The sequence below is a fragment of the Harpegnathos saltator genome, unplaced genomic scaffold (assembly GCF_003227715.2).
Source record: "Harpegnathos saltator strain DR-91 unplaced genomic scaffold, Hsal_v8.6 scaffold718, whole genome shotgun sequence".
Taxonomy (NCBI): domain Eukaryota; kingdom Metazoa; phylum Arthropoda; class Insecta; order Hymenoptera; family Formicidae; genus Harpegnathos; species Harpegnathos saltator.
The window spans coordinates 231,471-251,495 of record NW_020230558.1 but is presented as its reverse complement, the minus strand read 5'-3'; the positions used below and the strand labels follow the sequence as shown (position 1 = coordinate 251,495).

General features: G+C 37.5%; 1 protein-coding gene across 1 annotated transcript in view; it reads right to left on the bottom strand.

Moving 5' to 3' along the window:
• Nucleotides 1-20,025, bottom strand: part of LOC105186668 (unc-112-related protein) — a 54,106-nt gene that overhangs the window by 6,762 nt on the left and 27,319 nt on the right. The window contains exon 2 of the mRNA XM_011147029.3: nt 506-739. Within this exon, the coding sequence (XP_011145331.1) occupies nt 506-739 (234 nt within the window). The remainder of the gene's footprint in view (nt 1-505; nt 740-20,025) is intronic.

Genomic DNA, 20,025 nt, shown 5'->3' with positions numbered 1-20,025 from the left:
AAAGTATATTTAAAGGATAATAACACAAAAAATATTTATAATTGAGAAGTACGAACAAACAGAAAAAAAAAACAAAAGTACGAAATGAAGAAAAGAACAAAAGAAACAACAGGTAAAAATAAATAAGAAAAAACAAAAGCAATAAAGGTAAGAATAAATAAGAAAAATTTATAATTAAAAAAAATATTTTCCCATATTCGGCTGCATTCTTTTCTCATTTTCATTTTTCCGTCATTCAAAAGACGCAATATCAACGTTCGACGAGGTTGTTTCGTTAATCACCAAAACAACCGAGTTATCGTTATGAAACAAAATTCATGATTCTTCAATGTTCTTCTCATAAGTGCATCTTCTCGAAAGTTCTCGTTGATCTCTGCACGACGAGCGCTCTGTGCTCTCCCTCGTGCAAACGTCATTAATTGCTATGTGCGATAACCGCTCGCGCCATAGCGTTTCTATTACGCGTCTTAAACGGCTTTAATAGGTTCGCTTTAAGGAGACTCACCAAGTTCCTTGCACAAATTGATGACCGCGTTGAATGTCTTGACGGAAAAATCGACTCGGCAGTCGAGGCAGCGCATATCTGGCAACTGCACCCTCAAGGTTTTGTGCATCGGCGTGAAGTGCAGCTGTGCGTCCGCCGCTACGCCATACTGGTCCAGAGTGCTGCGCGTCCTGGTGAGCCAATGATTCCGCGCCGGCCACCAAAGAGCGTGATCCGACCAATCCATAGCGATATCTGCAACGAAAACAAGATCGCGATAATTATTAAGCTGGATGCAGACTTGAGCACGAACGCGTATGAGGCAAGTCGAGGCCGCATGAGCATGCAAGTGCGGACGTTGGTCCGAGGCGCGGCAGATTGCCTCAGATGATTCGCCGCACGGGCTCGGCCTCGGACTGAGCCGAGCGCTGTCGGTCCATCAAAGATAATTCGTGCTCACAATCAGTTTGGACGCACTCGAGCACGCGTACGGAAGATAGCCGCGCACGACACGAAAAATTAAGAACAGAACTGCTGACTCCGAATGACCAGAAGGAGCAACGTCGAACAGTTGCCTCGACTTGCCTCATGCGTTCTTATGCGGAGACTTCAATTTTCAATCCGAGGCATTCGGTGTGGTCTCAGCTTGTCTCATGCGCGTTCATGCTCAAGTCTGTATCCAGCTTCAACCACTTCGTTGGCACTGAGAAATAGCATCAACTGACGCAAAATAGCAACATGTAAATCATGCTTGATTTTTATAAACGTCGGCACAAATGTTTTTCGGGTGACTGAGTACGAATTTGAGGTTAAAATATGAAAATTCAAAATGGCGAATCCAAAATGGCGGCCAAAAGTGTACCTGATTTTTTATGAAATTCGATATGTAGGAATTGAATTAAAATAAAAAAATTGAATTGAAAAAAAATTGAATTGTATTTTGAATTGCCACATTTTGACCTCAAATTCTTATTCAGAAAAACTATTATCCGAATTATCCTTATTATCCGAAAAACTCCTAAATACCGAGTTTCAAAATAATCAGATAGATTTTTATTTTTTTGGTTCGCCATTTTGGATCCGCCATTTTGAATTGCCATATTTTGACCTCAAATTCATATTCAGTAATCTCAAAAACCTTAGGGTATCAATTTTTACGAAAATCGGACCAGTTAATGAAAAAATAAACGATGTGTGCATTAGTGCGTCAATGTCATTTATGGCATGTCTTTATTTTGACGCAAAAGTGCGTCAATGCCAATGAAGCGGTTAAGAAGAATCTTAAATTTCTCGTCAAGGGAAATTTTTTAACGGTCAACTAAAAATAAGAGCCAACGCTATGTGTTGCTTGAACGAAATTTCTCTTTGATTTTGCATTACTAATTCGACGAATTTTAAAATTGTGAAGAGCATTACTTCAACCAAAAATAAAAGCTGAGCGTCAGTATAAAACGTAAGGAGAGGTCACATCGAGCATTGACGAACTGTACATGCCTCCCGTTAGTCAAGGGCAAGGACAAAAGGGGTGTCAAATAGCGACAAGGGTTTCATAGTTTGAAGCTATTTTCTCCCGAAACCGCAGGCAAACTCGCTTGCAGATCGGCTGAAAACGAGCCGGCTGTGAAAAGTCAATTTTCACAGCTGTTCGTGCCATACCGTTTCGTTTGCGCTCCGTTTAACGATTTCAGGGAGCCCATTGGAGATCCGTACGGCTCGGTTCCCCAAGGGCCCTTTGAGATCTCCCAATAGGTCGCACATATGGGGCTGCGGATCGTGGGAGGCGGACTAAATGATACTGGCGAAACGAAACGGAACATGGATGGACAGGATGGTGGTATGCTCGAAACGCTGGAATTATGATTCTATTATTGTGATTGGGAAGCATCTCTCTCAGAGGAGAAGTTGCAGGAAGTTAAAGCCCTTTTTTTATGACTTCTGGTCGTTTCCCAAGAGCCTTTACGCTCTGAAGATAACTCGCTGGCTTTGCGGGACTCGAAAAAGCGGGAAACGGATCTCTCTTTCTTTGAAGTAATAAAAAGAAAAAAAGTTGTCTAGAAGGACACCATCTTGCATCGAGAAAACGTCACTCCATTTTAGACGTGCGATTAGTCTAGCAAATGTACGAAATTATTACTCGGGTGAGAAGAGTTCCAGGAACGTTATAGATTAAATTACAGCAATTACGGTATTCCGCGATAAGCAAGATCAGTTTTTATCGGACTCGTAGCTTTCCATAGCCGCGGCTGCGTCATTTGGGAAGCTAATTGGTAGGGATTGCAGTGGCGCAAGTATTATCGCAAAACGTCGATTAAACCTCGTCGAAAATGCTTGGTTTCTTCATGGTTCATTATCTTCTCCCCTTTCAATTTCTGTTGTACGCCTCAGAATAATATCGTTATCGCTCATATTGAATGATAATCATATGCGATTATTAAATTTACTTATATAAACAGTGTGTTACTCTTCTTTCCAAGATTAATTTATAACTCGTAGTCTCGAACAATAAGATACAAATAGCCGCTATAACAGAAAAAAGAAAGAGAGGAAAATTCGAAAGTATGTCGAAAGGAGAATCCGATGTTCGCGTTGTTGCTCGCGAATTACTGCATTCCCCTCCCCCTCCCTCCCTCACCGCTTTTACGAAAGAAAACCAACGGAGATCGAATTCACACATCCATCGCGCACAGCTGCGGATCTATAAATATTTCCGTGGATTTTAGCACCGGTCAGCTCGTTAACCGCTTTTCGTTCTCTCGCAATAGTCCGCGCAGAAAAGTTCTCGGATCCGCCCACACAACGGCAAATTTCTCTCTCTCTCTCTTTCTCTCTCTCTCTCTCTCTCTCTCTCTCTCTCTCTCTCTCTCTCTCTCTCTCTCTCTCTCTCTCTCTCCCCCTCTTCCCCCCCCTCTCTCTCTCTCTCTCGTCCCATTTGTTTTTATTTTTTTACTTTCAATCTATTCCTCCTCCTTTTTCCATCCGCATTTTCGCTCGCTCGTGCCACTTTTAATCGTAATAATTACTCGCGCGACGTGACTCGCGATATCATGTCAATTAAGGTAGATGGCACATAGAGAAATGTAAGGGATATATTTTTGGTCCAATTAAATTTTTAATTAAATTTAGTTTAAATTTAATATTTAGAGCTATAAGGGCAATAAAATGCTATAAGTTGAAAAATAAACGAATGCGAGGGAAAAAAAGATTACTTATTCTTTTAGTTTCAAATTTCTACATTCAAAAATTATCAAAAACGTAAGAGTGTCACATTAAGATTCTTAGTGCGATCGAGCAATTGTTTGTTTATTGCTTACTGTCGAAATCTTGCTGCTCACATTTTTCTTCACGCCATTCTGCGACTCATTCGCAACATTTGCGATTCGTCGAATCACGAAGAGCTCTTGTCGCGGATCTCCGGTGCTCTCGATTCCACCGTGTGTGTATCTGTGTGCGTTATGATCGAGCAATCGCGCACACAAACCGTGTCGATTCGCTCGACAAGAAAGTGCGCTCGCCTGCATAACAATAACGTCCGTCGTCCATGTACACGGTGTACCGCTAGGAGCGGCACCGTGACATATAAACGGTCGGAACATTTCTTCTTTCTCTTTATGGTGTCCGTCCGGTTGCGTATGTAATCCGCATATTCAGAAGCGGGAATACATCGTCCGAAGTAATACAACGTCCAAGCGAAAACGGCAAGGGGACGAGAAGGGGAAGCAGGGGGATCGAGACGACGCGAGTGCAATCCATTAAGTGGAAAACACACCGCGGAGTACTTGCTACTACGCGAACTGTTGCTATTACCGTTGCTATTACCGCATATGTTTGCTTTAATCGAGAAAATAAGCAAAACGAGGCAACGAATGATCGATAGAGCCCGAGCGTCGTGCGGTCGATGCAATGTCCTATACAGAGGTGTTCCCGCTGCTCCTCTTCGCCGTCGTTCCTTTCACCTAGAGACTCTTTGGTCGATTCGACAGAGATTCCTTCTCTGTGAGAAATCGTTTGCGTACTTCGCGTTCAGCCGAAATTTCTCCCTTGTTGTGTCCTCCGGAACAGCAACGGGGCAGAGGGGAATTTATGAGATAATCTAAACGTGCGAGCGCAGAAAGGCATAAAATCAAGGCGTCGCCGGATGTAGATTGGGCCGCGTTCGACTCGCGCCCGCGGATCACTTTCGAGGCACGTCTCTCAGTAGCAACGACCGCGATATTTGCACACGGGACCTATTTATACCCCCCTCGAGAGTGTACATTCGATACACGCGACACACTCGTGGGCCAGACACGTGAAATCGGCTTCTGGCACGAAGCACGAACTGCCGCCTGTTCCCGTCGAAAGTCGTCGTCGCCGTCACCGTCGCCGTCGTTGCCGTCCGTAGCTATCGTCGAAGAGGAGAACGCACTTGTTCGCTTGAACGTCGAGGAAACGAAGTAGAAGTACGCATCCGGGAATGTAACAGCCGTCATCTCGCTCGCCCTCAACGTGGACGATTCTATTTTAGCACCCTCGAGAGCCTGGGATTCGGAAAGTCCGATGGGCACGATAGCTAATAAACCACGTCGGGAGGAATCTGACGACATACGAGGGTAGTCCCAGAAGTACCTAACCTGACGTACAGATAGCGGTTGCTGTTTGAAAAGAATGACTATGATAGAAAGTACCAACCTTATAAAGCTTAAGTTTGAAGTTTGACGACGCTACGTTGTTTAGTATTTGTTTGGCAGCCATCAAACGCTCTCAGTGAATTTGTAAACATGGAAAAAATTAGTCATCGTTATGTGATACAATATTTTCATTTGAAAAGCCTCAGTCCAACCAATATCAAAGCGGAGCTAGATTCCATTCTGGGGGAGTCTGCTCCTTCGTTTACAACAGTAAAATATTGGGTGGCAGAGTTTAAACGAAGCCGTACGAGCTGCCGAGGCGAACATCGCAGTGGTCGACCAAATGAGGTGACCACGCCAGAAATGGTGAAGAAAATCCACAAAATGGTAGTGGATGACCGTCGACTGAAAGTGCGCGAGTTAGCAGACATGGTAGGCATTTCAAAAAGTGCTGTACATCGCATATTGACTAAAAATTTGGACATGAGAAAGCTGTGCGCAAGATGGGTGCCGCGATTGGAACAAAATCAGCGTCGTGAGGATGTTTCAATCGAGTGTTTGGCGAAGTTTCGCAGCAATAAAGCCGAGTTTTTGCGTCGATTCATAACCATGGGTGAAACATGGGTCCATCACTTCACACCTGAGACGAAGAAACAGTCAAAACAATGGACCAAGGTGGCTTGATGGCTATTTTGAGGAGCTCGACGATTCCCACTATAAACAGAGTATCGAAGCTATTGAACATCGCTGGGAAAAGTGTATTGAGCTATGAGGAGACTATGTAGAGAAATAAAGATATTTTCTCCCAAATTTTTTGTGATTTCTTTGTTAGGTCCTGACCTACTTCTGGGACTACCCTCGTACACGATCTCCGAACATCCCACGTCTACAGTTTTATTTGAGAAACGTGAAGAATTACTTGAAGTGAAATTTACTAAAAACCAGTGAAGAGTAGCAGTATTTCAGGATTTTACTATAAGAAATTTAAGGGGGGAATCCTGCCTGTAGGCCAAAAAGATAAGCAATTTTCACGAATTTCTTTTTCGGAAACTAAGTGGACGATTGATTTCAAACTTGATAGAAATAATAATATATATTTAACTTAACTAAGAATGAATTTTTATAGTATTATATGAATAATAATATAGCAGATACATAAAAAATAACGGCCCCATCAAATCTCGAGATACGATGGATTGGGATAAAAACACAAGTATGATAATTAATCTATGAACTTGCCGCTTTCGTCTGAACTAGGGAAATAAAAAACAAACTATTTTTTCAATAATTTTAAAGTATTTAAAAATTGTTTTTGAAAAATCGCCATAAAAATCGATAGTTTTACGTTAAAAATAAATATAAATATAAAATATAAAATATAAAATAAATATAAATATAAAATATAAATATAAATATAAATAAATATAAAAAATTAATATTTTTCAATTTCGCTAATTCACACGATAGAGAGACACGTTTCGAATGTGTAATTACATGCTGAAGTCGATCGGTTCATCAGTTTGTCTCAAATCGTGGAAGCCAGTTAAAGCAAAGTCATTTCGAAAAAAACGTTTAAAATTTCATGTACTATTCATATTTCTAATACTCACATAAGTTTCAGCCTAATCGGTAATTTCAGGTCCATATAATGGATTCTCCTCGATTTCATGAAACTCTTTTTTTACATTCCTAGGTTTCGTAGGATTGTTTCTACAGCAATTGTATGATAAAATTTTGAAAGAACCAGTAAGCGCTCTGATTTTGACTTGTGTGCCGCTTCGAATAATAGGTTATAACTTCCGTAATTTTCTAAATTTTTCGATACGGATTTTAGAATGGATTCTTAACAATATACATTTTCAGAAAATGTAATTAAAGAAATCAATTTTTTTGACTCTACAAACGGGTCTCTCCTTAATGAGTACATAACAAGAAAAGATAAAGCAGCTCAAAGAGAACAAAGAGAACAAAAGTGAGAAACGATAACACACATAAGGAAAATACAAAAACAGATAAACAAATACGACAAGCAGCCGCTAAACGAGGCGGAAGGAACGACGGGGCACGTGCGCTCTACGTAAACTCCGAAGGAGCGTTTACAAACGATGCCCGGGGCGAAGAGGGTGAGCTTTAATAAGGGAACAAAACGAACCGCGCACGTGGCTGCGTACGGTAACAACCCCTTCACGACGAACGCGTTCCGCAGGAAGTCGAATATAAAATAACGAGGCGATCGTAAGCCGGCATTCCCATACCTCCTTTAGCACCATCTTTTTTCTTTTTTCCTCGCCCGAATTCTAGCACGGAAAACGAATGGTTTCTGTGCACACGTTTCACCCCGCGTTTCGTGGTTGCAAGGAGGAACGTGAGCTATTCGACGTCGGAGAAGGGTTGTAAGAACACACGCTACACGGTTGTTATGTTACAAAAGGGTTGAGAGATGAAAGAAGAACGAGGGAAATATATATATATATATATATATATAGAATTATCCGAACAATGTATTTCGTTTAACCACGTGTCAGCAATCGTCGATTCATCGTCGTATGATGAATAGGAAACAAACTAATTTGTTAATTAATTTGTTAGAATATAACCTAGATACGCGTTATAATCAAAGTACTAATATTCTCTAAATGTATTTTCACCTAAAAAAAAGTAATTTCGGAACAAGCGAAATCAACTTATACTAATCAACTTATACTAAATTTTAGAGGATTTTATTCTTATATATGGCCTCAAGAGGAATCCTCTAAGATTAAAAGGAAAATATTATAGACACATTATTCTTAAAGTTAGAGGGATTATATGTTATATGTGTAATGCAAATCTTATTAATTTTAATATAAATTTCCTCTTATACACAGATTATTTAATCTTTTTTTAAGAGGATTATTATTTATTCTTACTATACTTTATTCTTACTGATTATACTAGTTAATTTGAAAAAATTATTATAATGTGTAGCGAAAAATAATATATATATATATATATATATATATATATATATATACGTACTTCTGGCTACAGTTCTACAATAAGTAGGCACGAATGAAATAAGATCATAACAAATAAATTTCCAATCAGTTTTGTTATGGACTTCATACTTACAAAGATGTTCATCATAACCAATTGTATGAAACATAGTTAAAAGAAAGAATATATTATTCAACTTCTTGCAATGGATTATAAATTGTATTTGACCAAATATGGGTAAATTATCTTCGTTATATGTTACAGCAATACACATATCTTTTTTAAAAAGCGTTTCAAATATTTTGACCCGTGAGCATATGGTATGGTTATTTTTTGTTCATGTCTAGAGGTAGAACATGACTGAACAAAAGAAGCCGACATTCAAATCAACATATTCCTCTTCGTATAAAAGGAAAATTAATTGATATAAGAGGAGATCCTCTTGAGATAAGAGGAAACCAATTAGAATAATATTTAATAAATTTTAGATGAATGGTTCATTTTAATCGCTTCATGGAAAGAGGAATCCTTTTTCTATAAAAGACTTCGCTTAGAATATGAGACTATGGGAAAAATCATTTACAAATAGAATACTTTTTTTTGGGGTACATACTTGTTTTGAGACATTGACGTAAAGTTGTTACAGCGATATACGGAAAATAACTCGGTTCGTGTAACTGATTTACCGTTATCTGAGGGCCAGACAAAAATTCGATTGTAAGAACAGAGATTGTAAGAACAGAGATTCTTGTAGGAATTCCTGCAGAAGATTTCTTCTTCAGTCAATTGTTCTCAGCTATCTCGAGCGAATTTTAAAGCAGCCAAATATTCAGACGAATATCTTCAGTTGCAATAAAGCGACACATTTCTTGCCACCGAGTTTTCGTCTAGTTCGTATCCAGTTACACGAGCTAGGATTCTCTTTCTCTATGTAGATTAGTCATTCAACTCGCTGTTTCCACTTCTTTGAACAATCAATAAATAATAAATTAATCACACGTATATGATTGAAATATTTGTATAATTTGTATGCATTGCGTATTAAAGCTGTTCTACCGGTTAACATGGATATTTCTTGCTTTTTTCGAAAATTTATAAATTGCACGATATTCTTCAATATAACAAGATAAAGTCATAAACTCGCCTGACGCGATAACGTTGCCTCCACACTTGTGACAACTTTGCAGGTCAATATTTTGACGATTGTCTGGGCATGCATCAGATACTTTTTCTTAACATTCTTGTTCGAGTGTCGGAGGAAAGAGAAAAAGAAGATAAAAGAAGAGGAACACGAAGGGGCTTGCAAATCCGGCTCTCAGACGGAGGCGTTGTCCGAGTAGCCCTCGCCACTCGTGTTTCTCGGTCCCTCTTCACTCGCGAGCCCATAAGCGTGCTTCAGCAACGTCGAGCCACCCTCTTACGGTGCACAAAGACGCACGTACTAGCTGTAATAGCTGGCGGAATACCTCGCGCGAGCCAAGAGCGACTCACATATTCCGAGTTCTTTTCGTTTCTCGCCCGATTAGCTGTCTCCTCGCGCAGTCGACTCTCGCGATTTTTCGGTATAAATGCGGAGATTCATGTAGCCGTGGAATCAAAGCAACGCAGAGTGCTTTCGAGTCAAGAGAAAATGAAAACGAGACATCTCGACGTTACGGTCGTCGATTACGGTTAAATTCACTATTTATCCAGACGGCGACAGACAGAAATATACATTTTTCAATGCTTGTACATGACAATGACGCAACTAAACATGTGTTGGTTGAAACGGAATTTCTGATTCTCACAAACCGGATTTGGTTCATAAAAACTAGAAATAAACCAAATAAGAGAATTATTTCTCTGTGCAGTATTTATCATCACATCTTAATTATCTCAAAAAAAAAAAGAAATTGGACGGATTGGATGGACTTTTGTCTGCTGTCATCTAAACGAGTAGTGAGAATCCGATCTTATAGGCTCTTATGACAAAGTCGATCAATTCTTAAACTTCGATAGGCGTTGTGAGGATTTAGTAAGTGGCATTGCACAATGTTCACATGCATATATCTGTGGGTACACTTTATCACTTCTTTCTCCGGATATGCACGAGCAATGTGAGAAAGTTACATCATACGTCGTTACATTGATATGAGGAAAGATTAAATGACGATGAAGTCTGGCGTACCCGAGGGCAGATACAATTTCCTCAGGGTCGCTCACTCGACCGTTTGAAGACGGAAGGTATGCAAATTAGCGGATCTGTTGTACCCGTTCTATTTGAAACAGGTCCCCCTCGCGTTTGTATTTTACATCGTATACTTTACATCGTAATCGGATTTTCCTGGCACACGGGCGTTCGGATCACGCAGGGTTGCCGCAATCGTTCCGATTCATGTCGATTACGCAAGCGACCACGTAATAGTAGTACGTATGTATGTGTATATGTATGTATACGTATAGAAATCTGTGAAAGATTAAAAAGATACTGATACTTGTGCACTATCCTATATATTTACAGTATCAGATATCTGTACTCGCCTGATATACAGGGTGTCCCATTTTTAAAAACGCACCTCGATAATTCTTTAACGAAGCATTTTCAGCAAAAATGTTTCGGACAAAAGTTGTATGATTTCAAAGGGGACATAACACAACTATTGTCTGAAACATTTTTTTATTCGCATAATATTTTTTGAGCTATTTAAGGAAAACTTGATAACTTTTTCAATATTTAACTCACGATATCTCGCTAACTATTTGTCAGAAGAAAAAGTGGTACCAGACATTTTTGCTCTACTTGGTCTCAAGAATATATTGTTACAATAGCACCTTGATTTTTGTTAATTTGATGATTTTGAAATTTTCAAAAGTCAGTAAGTTAACAAAAGTCAGGGCGCTATTACAACAATATATTCTTGGGATTAAAAATAGAGTAGAAAAGTCTAGTACTACTTTTTCTTCTAACAAATAGTTAGCGAGATATCGTGACTTAAATATTGAAAAAATTATCAATTTTTCCTTAAATATCTTAAAAAATATTAGGCAAATAAAAAAATATTTCACGCAAAAGTTGTTTAAATTAATCGGTAGAAAAAGACGGTGTAATAAAAAATTGGGGTTTCCATTTAAGAAAAGTAATGATAAGTGAATATTTCAAAAATGGTGTCATTTATAAACAGAATAGTATAGTCGTTTTATGTCCCCCTTGATATCATACAACTTTTGTCCGAAACATTTTTGCTGAAAATGCTTTGAAGAATTATCGAGGTGCGTTTTTTAAAATATATACTACTGTAATCAAAAAGTATCCGAACTTTATTTTTTAAAAATCGTGGGTAAACTGTAAATCAAATCCGTTTGCTTTCTTAAGTTTGCTTTCTTAAGTTGGTACACATGTCCTTCACATTGGGTGAAAAAATCATAGCGTTCCTTCAAACCGTTTGAAAATGGCAGTTGTTTATGTTAGCGAAGATTGTTGTGCATGGCGATTTTTACGATGTCAAAAAACATGAAGCAAAGAATTTGTTTGAAATTTTGTATTGCAAATGAAATTTCGTTCGCAAACGCATTCAAAATGTTGCAAAAAACTTATGGCGATGATTGTTTATAGAAAACAAATACGTTTGAGTGGTTTAAGGAGTTTCAAGAAGAACGAGAATTCGTTGAAGACGACCCACGCTTTGAAAGACCATCAACGGCAACGGATGAGGCTCACATTGAGAAAGTAAAAAAATTGGTGCTCCAAAATCGTCGATTGACTGTGCGAGAGATAGCAGATGAAATTGGAATATCATTTGGATCGTGCCAGCACATTTTGTCCAATGTACTGGACATGAAACGGGTCGCATCGCGCTTGATTCCGAAAATCCTGAATTTTCTCCAAAATTTTCTCCAAAAACTCAACGAATGTCGCTCCGCAAGTACCGTATTTACCAGACATGGCCCCCTGCGATTTTTTCCTGTTCCTCCTACTGAAAAAAACCACTTCGCAGACAGCGTTTCGAATCGATTGAGGACATCAAAGAAAAATCGCTGCGTGAATTGATGGCCATACCGTCTGCCGCGTATGAGAGATGTTTCCAGGACTGGATCAAACGCTGGCATATGTGCGTTGCAAGCAATGGGGACTACTTTGAAGGAGACTATAAGAATTTTGATAATTGAATTGTAATTTTGATTTTTAAAAATAAAGTTCGGATACTTTTTGATCATAGTAGTATACAGGATGAAGAAAAGTCTTGGACCGGTAAAATATCTCGAAAACCATTTTGCAGAAATCGCAATAGTTATTAAGTTACACCCTCTGTCCCAAAAATAACCGGAATGGCTTTAAAAAAAAAAAAAACAAAAATAGTTAAGAAATCTTGACAAAAATCATTTTATTTTTATTCGAAATATTCTCCCTCAGCAGAAATACAACGATTTGTACGTTCAAGAAGTGTATCAAATGATCTTTTTATGTCGCTGATTGGAATAGTGTTGAGATTGCTCGTCGCTGACCGTTGAATGTCTAATTGACGCAAAACGATTTCTTCTCATCGCCAAATGCAACTTAGGGAATAGAAAATAGTCGCAGGGTGCCAAATCGGGTAAATATGGAGGAAGTTGAAGCAATAAAATTTGATTTTTGGTCAAAAAATCAGTGACAATTGACGAACCATGAAAAGGTGCATTATCGTGCAACAATCGTCAACTGCCTGGTTCTCGAACACGACAAATATTCCTGACGAAATTTTCACGAAATCACGCACTTTTTCAACATTTTCTTCGGTCATCGTTTCAATTGAACGACCGGTTTATCATTATTCACATCCTCTCTGCCTTCTCTGAATCGTCGATGCCACTCAAAAACTTGTGTTTGTAATAAACAATTATCTCCATAAGCGATTTTAAGCATTTAGAGCATTTCCGTAGCACTTTTATCGTTTTTAACACAAAACTTAATGTTGATTCTTTGTTTTTTATTCATTTTTCGACCGAGGTATCAAACTATTGTTACTTAAATGCGTCGTATCTTGGTTTCCAGTAAACGAAATGTCATGAAATTTTTACAGGTTATTAAGGAAGATTGACACTTTCTAACATCTCCTACCAACAGAAGACGCCACTAATTTCGTTAAAATAGAACCATTCTGATTATTTTTGGGACAGAGGGTATATTAATGTTTGAAAATGACCACATCTAGAAGCTCTTTTAATTGATAACTTGAAAATTTGGACATTTATTTGCAAAATGGTAAAAGACTCTTTTGTTTAGAATGACCTAATCTACAATTATATGACGGCTATTCTGTCTAGCGATAGATATGAGTATTTTGAACTTTGAACCCTGAATCTTGAACTTGTCGCTAGGCATAATAACCGTCATATAATTGTAGATTAGGTTATTATGAACAAAAGAATCCTTTTATTTTGCAAATAAGTGTCCAAATTTTCAAGTTACCAATTAAAAGAGCCTCTAAATGTCAATCATTATATGTATATAAATACATCTTGTATATATACACACACGCGCGCGCAAGTAAGAATTTTTATTATATTGGGTTGGCAACTAAGTGATTGCGGATTTTAAATAAGAATGAAAATTCAAAATTTTTAATTTGCTTTTTTAAATTTTTTTCAATACATGTATGCGATACATTGAGCTTCTCTGCAATATCACGTGTTGTGCTATGACGATCTGAATCGATAATGGCCTTGATATGGGTCTCATCGATTTCAACTGAACGGCCAGATCGTTGAGCATTTTTCAATGAAAAATCACCAGAACGAAATCTGGCAAACCAATTTTGACACTGCCTTTCTTTCAAGACTTCATTCCCATATACGGCACATAACTTCTTGTGTGCTTGCGATGCGTTCTTGCCTTTTCGGAAATAATACAATAAAATATGTCTAAAGTGCACGTCTTGCTCTTCCATTTTTAAATTGGGATAAAAACAAAACTAAAGAACTAATCGATATAATTTTTGTACTAAATGAAAGGTAGAAGTCCAAACAATAAGAAAAAAATATAGGTTAGGTACTTTGAACACGTTAACGAAACAAAAGAAAGTGTAAAATCCATCTGTCGACAAAATCCGCAATCACTTAGTTGCCAACTCAATATATTTTACTATTTTATATACTTTTATTATATATTTTATTTTTATTACTATTTATTTTATTCTTATGTTTATTACTATTTATTTATTATTATTACTATATATTATTTTACTTTTATCTACTATTTATTATATATTCTTCTCGATATTCTCTTCGAAGATAATATCCCTATCACATCATATCAATTTTTTATCTTATGTTTATCATCCTGATTTACATATATAAATAACCTCTATTATAATTTATTTAATTATATGTTTGTTTATTTGTATCCTTGTATTCATTTTTATACCAATCGTCGTCTCTTATAACATACACTCTTCTCTATGTTACTTTATCTTTTCTTAGCTAATTTCTACGAATTTTCCTTTTTCGTTAATAAATAATTACTAAATGATTTTCTCGATGCATTTTCCCGCGGTATCTTTCACTAACAGGACATTATCGCCAAGACACCGTTATCGCCCGCGATAATCAAGAGAAAGAGATCTGCGATAATAAACGAGACGAGATGAGAGAGACAGAGGAAGAGAACCAATGCGTAATTATTACAGGCTTGTGAGTGTGCGAGATATATTTGTTACATTTGTATTATGTATTTACGTCAACGGGAGAAGAGAAATTTATAGATAGCACAGGGACAATGACGTTCGCTTACACGCGCCAGCTTAATTGCTCTAAAATAAGCGCTGACTCAGGCCTGACGCCTTTAACTCGACTTAATCCGTTTGTATCACCGCGATACCAGCCTCCAGATGCGAGCACTCGTAATTCAATACCGTGCGAGATGACGGAGAGAGACCGGCACCGAGATGAGCGGCAATCGATGCTTTTTGCGAGCGACGCATCTACGAGAGAGCATCATCCCGCATCGTCACGTCTTAAACTCGTCGTATCGTTAGACAATATAATTAACCCTCGAGCACTCCTGCGCACAGCGATCATGATCGATACACTGTTTTCGTTTGACTCGCTCGCCAGTCCGGTTTAAAAACACACGTGGCCTCGAGAGTAAGCCCGCTTGGAACTCGGTACGATTATAGACGGCATTAGAGCGACATAAATTAGCGGATCTGCGATTAGAGAAATTCCCATTCGTGAGAAGTATCATTACGCGTCCGAGGGAGTCGCGTTATCGCGTAAATTGCATACTAGATCAGCAGCTTTGCAAGGGAAAGCAGCAGAGCGCAGCTGTTGACCAGTGAAACGGACACGGTGAATTTTTCTTAGTTTCTTTTCTCTGAAATTACGGTAATAGGAGTTAATTTGGTTGTTTGTTTCGTGTTACGTCTCGACCGGCCAATATAAACGGTGCACTTGAAGTAATCACTACAAAATCGAGACACGACGACCGTAATGGAATCGTAATGGAATAATATGAGTTCGCGAATCATATTTCGTGATAATGTATTAATTAATTATTCATTAGCACGTGTGAATACACGCAGAATATACAAGTTATTAAATAAATTACTTAGGATAAGTTCGAACTATGACTTTGGAATTATAATGAGCAGTGGATTATAAAGTGCTGAAATTAAAATAGATTCAAAAACTCTCTCGAGAGCATGTCAACGATACCAAGAGCTTCGAGACCTCGTTGTGTGTGATCGATCAATCGCTAGCTCGCCAGCGTGCAACAGGTGTTGGTTTGATACGTCCTGCATCGTTGCATTGGAATCGCCACGTCGTGAAAGTATTGGCGAAACACACGAAGTGAAATTACACGCGTAATCAGCAGCGGAGATGATCTTCAAGAGACGACATCGAGATTCCAACCGTAAATTTTCGAATGCGTGCAAGAAGGGGGGGAGGAGAAGAAGCGCGAGTCTTTTCTCCTTTTCTGACTCCAAAGAGACAGAACTTCGTCATCGAATGAATATATGTTAGTATAAATGTGTAACTTTTTTTGGTTATCGCTCAAATATTTGGAGTAATCCCTGTGGATTAATTGAATGGAAAACTTGAGCTTAAATAAGCTTCAGTCGTCATTTTGACTCCACAATATGATAGCATATACAAATATAGATTTTAGCGCACTTTTTATTTCTGAACTTGAAATACAGTTCCAAATTCAGAAAATCACCTTGACCTCTGAATCTTAACTTTCACCCTTGACCCCAAGGTCAAACGCAAGATCATCATTAAACGGTCCTTTAACAGCCCTACAACTTTTGTCTGAAACATTTTTCGCTACCAATCATATCTTCCGAATAGTTTGCGGATATATTAGAATATCCCATCTATATTTATACAGGGTGTCTTAAAATGCACGATTATCCTTTGGAGGTGTGAAAGAGAGTGAAATTCTGAGTCTAAAGTTCCTCTTCCATTTTTTCCTCCGACCATTAATAACAAAGTTATTAACGAGGAAAGTCGACCAATGGCGTGGCACGCACGTTGTCGCGCAGTGACGTACATTAGCGCGGGACTCCGCCTTACGCTGGCGCTGAAATTTATCTTTATCTGATGATATGAAATAGCTTATTTATCATTCATTTGATGAGCTAATTGATTAATCATCATTTTTAATCAACAAAAATATAAAAAATCGATTAAAAATAAGTTTAAAAATGTTATTACATTTCCTTTTTAAAATAACATTTTATTAAATGTTATTTTAAATGAAAAGAACAATGATTTTTCAGTGGCCTGCTTAGCGTTGCACTGACACTCACCATATACAAGATGTATGTCCGCGTACTCTGACCGTATAAATAATTTCGAATTCAATCATTTCAAAGATGATAAACGAATAAGTTCGCTAATATTAAAAAGTCGGGAAATACCTCATTTCTTCCATTGTCCTCAGTTCGTTGTTTATGTTTTGAATCTCGTTACATTTAGGATTGAGGAACCGCTACTAAAGAGTATCTCGTGCAAAAAATGCAACAACTCTGTCAGCCGTTTCTCAATCCGTAAGACATCGAAGATGAAAACGTAAACATTGGAAAACCAAAACGAAAGGTGAAATGAGAATTTATTGTGATTAACACGTTGTAAAAGAGTACACGGAACACACGTTTTAGTTAGTTTCTGCGAACAACATTTTGAACCGATGCTCTAAAAAATCAGTCTTTTTCAAGACTACTGAAAAACCATTGGTCCTTGAAAAACCTTTCATTAAAAATGGAAACTTAATAAAATTTCCAATTTTTAATTTGTTTTTAATCGACCTTTTACGTTCTTGTTGATTAAAAATGGTGATTAATCAATTAGCTTATTAAATGGATGATAAACGAGCTATTTGATATCATCAGATAAAGATAAAGGAGGAGGGTCCCTAAGGCCTGTTTTCGGCACCCTTCAAAATTGGACCAAAATGGCTGGAATCACTTCCTTATACCCTTGGAAGTAAATTTAGTCAATTCCAGCCTAAACGGAAGTATTTAGAGTGTATACTTCAAGTATACATGGTGCATCAGCACGCCCGTATCAAGCATTTCTTTGGAAAACTAAGCGTTTCTGAGAAAAATGTTTCAGATAAAAGTTGTATGGTTTTAAGGAGGACATAAGATGGTGTTATTGGTTTGACCTTAGATAGTCATTTTAATGTCACGTGAATGTCGATTTCAATATTTTATATAGAACCCCCTATTTTTATATATCTTATAGCTTATCTCGAGAGCTTTCCAAAACACTTATAACTAAGTCATTTTTCATTAAGTACTTTGCGAGTTATGAGGCTTCTTACAGATAGATTTGTAGAAACGTTACTTAAGGAGATCCGAGATTGAAATCATATTATTTATTCTTGTTGATTCTCCACACGTGAACAGTAAAATCGTAAACGTAATCTTCCTTTAAGAAGCCACGTAGAGTGGGGTGTTGGATTTACGTGAGTCCCCTTGCCTGTCACTTTTTATCAATTATCAATCCACGCTTAACAAAAACCCGAAGTTTAGCCAGGGAAGGTACAACAACAAGCGGCGACTTAGCTTTGCAGATAATGCATTTATGTGTCATAGATGGTCTACTAAAAGGAATAGTTATTGTTTCGTTTGCAGGAACATTAATATTTTCTGCCATATTGGAAACGCCTAATTATAAATTGCAATTCACTGTAGAACAAATCTGAATAATTATGCAAGATTAAAAACTAAAGAAGGAGGACAAATAAAGAAGAAAAACTAAAAAATAACAAGATATCTTTTTGCGTAATAAGAAAATCTCGAGAAGCAGCTCTGACAAGAACTAGTTTTATTTTTATCGTAACCACGTCCCTGGGAAATGCTTGATACACGCACTTTGTGTATCTCTGACATTAAGATGTGAGATCGGGTCCGATATAAGGCCATGGACATAAGCAGAACTTGGTCTATTGAATTAAAAGCTTAAGGGATCGTAGTTGCTCAAAAAGGTGCATACAGTTCTTAAAACAGTTCTTTTCAAAACTTCGTATTTAGCCTTGCCGCAGAAAATACATCAGTCATTTCTTTCAGAAGTATTTGTAATAAGTGTTTCTACGTGATCTACGATAGTGTTTTGGAAATTTCTCGAGATAAGCTACAAGATATGTAAAAATAGGGGGTTCTATATAATATTGAAATCGACATTCACGTGACCTTAAAATGACTATCCAAAGTCAAACCAATGACACCATCTTATGTCCCCCTTAAAACCATACAACTTTTATCTGAAACATTTTTCTCAGAAACGCTTAGTTTTCCAAAGAAATGCTTGATACGAGCGTGCTGATGCACCATGTATACTTGAAGTATATACTCCAAATATTTCCGTTTAGGCTGGAATTTACTAAATATTACTTCCAAGCGTATAAGGAAGTGATTCCAGCCATTTTGGTCCAATTTTGAAGGGTGCCGAAAACAGGCCTTAGGAACCCTCCTCCTTTGCGTGCCAGTGTACGGTATTGCGCGACGGTCATGCGCGCCACGGCATTGGTCGACTTTCCTCGTTAATAATTTTGTTATTAATAGTCGGAGGAAAAAACAAAAGAGGAACTTTAAACTCAGAATTTTATTCTCTTTCACATCTACAAAGGATAATCGTGCGTTTTGAGACACCCTGTATATAACCATACATACATGTGTGTATGTTTATGTAACTATTTATCTTTTACACATTTATACTAACACATATTCGTGTATACTTGTAAATAATCACATAAAAGCGAACGAATACATTTTTTGAACCTATTATTATGTAAGTTTCCATTCCAACGTTTTAACCCTTTCGTGCCTGATGGGACATATTATGTTCCAGAACTTTAAAAATTCATATCTCCACAAAAAAATAAAGATAGCGACTTCTTCTTCAGCTGACTTTAAAGAAGAAAGATAGGACTCTTCACACAAAAATCAACACCCTTGTTAATTTCATCCTCTAATCTGCATATCTCATCAAATACTCGTAAAATAGAGTAAAAGTGAAAAATATATATATATTCCACAAAAATTAAGATAGCAAGTTCTTCCTGGGCTCATTTTAAAGGTCAACGTAAGGCTATATGAAACAAAATTGCTATTTGATTTCAAAATGGCGAATTCAATATGGCGGATCAAAATGTGAAATTTTTTTGGACTTGAGTGAAACTCATTTTTCAGGGGTTTTTTGAGTCGCTGATAACGAATCTAAAGTTAAAATTTTCAAATTCAATATAGTCATATCTAATATAGCTGACAAAATATAAATAAAAAAGGTCGACTCAATTTTATTTACATTTCGTGGAATTTTTGGAAGCACGGAATGGGACAAAGTGGAACTTTACACGCTGTGCATATTGAATTCGTCATTTTTAATTTTGACTACAGATTCAGAATCAGCGACCCTAAAAACTTTTAGTAAGACGTGAATTAGATGCAAATTATTTCCAGAAAAAAAGTTAAGCACGAAAAGGTTAAAACAGCGAAT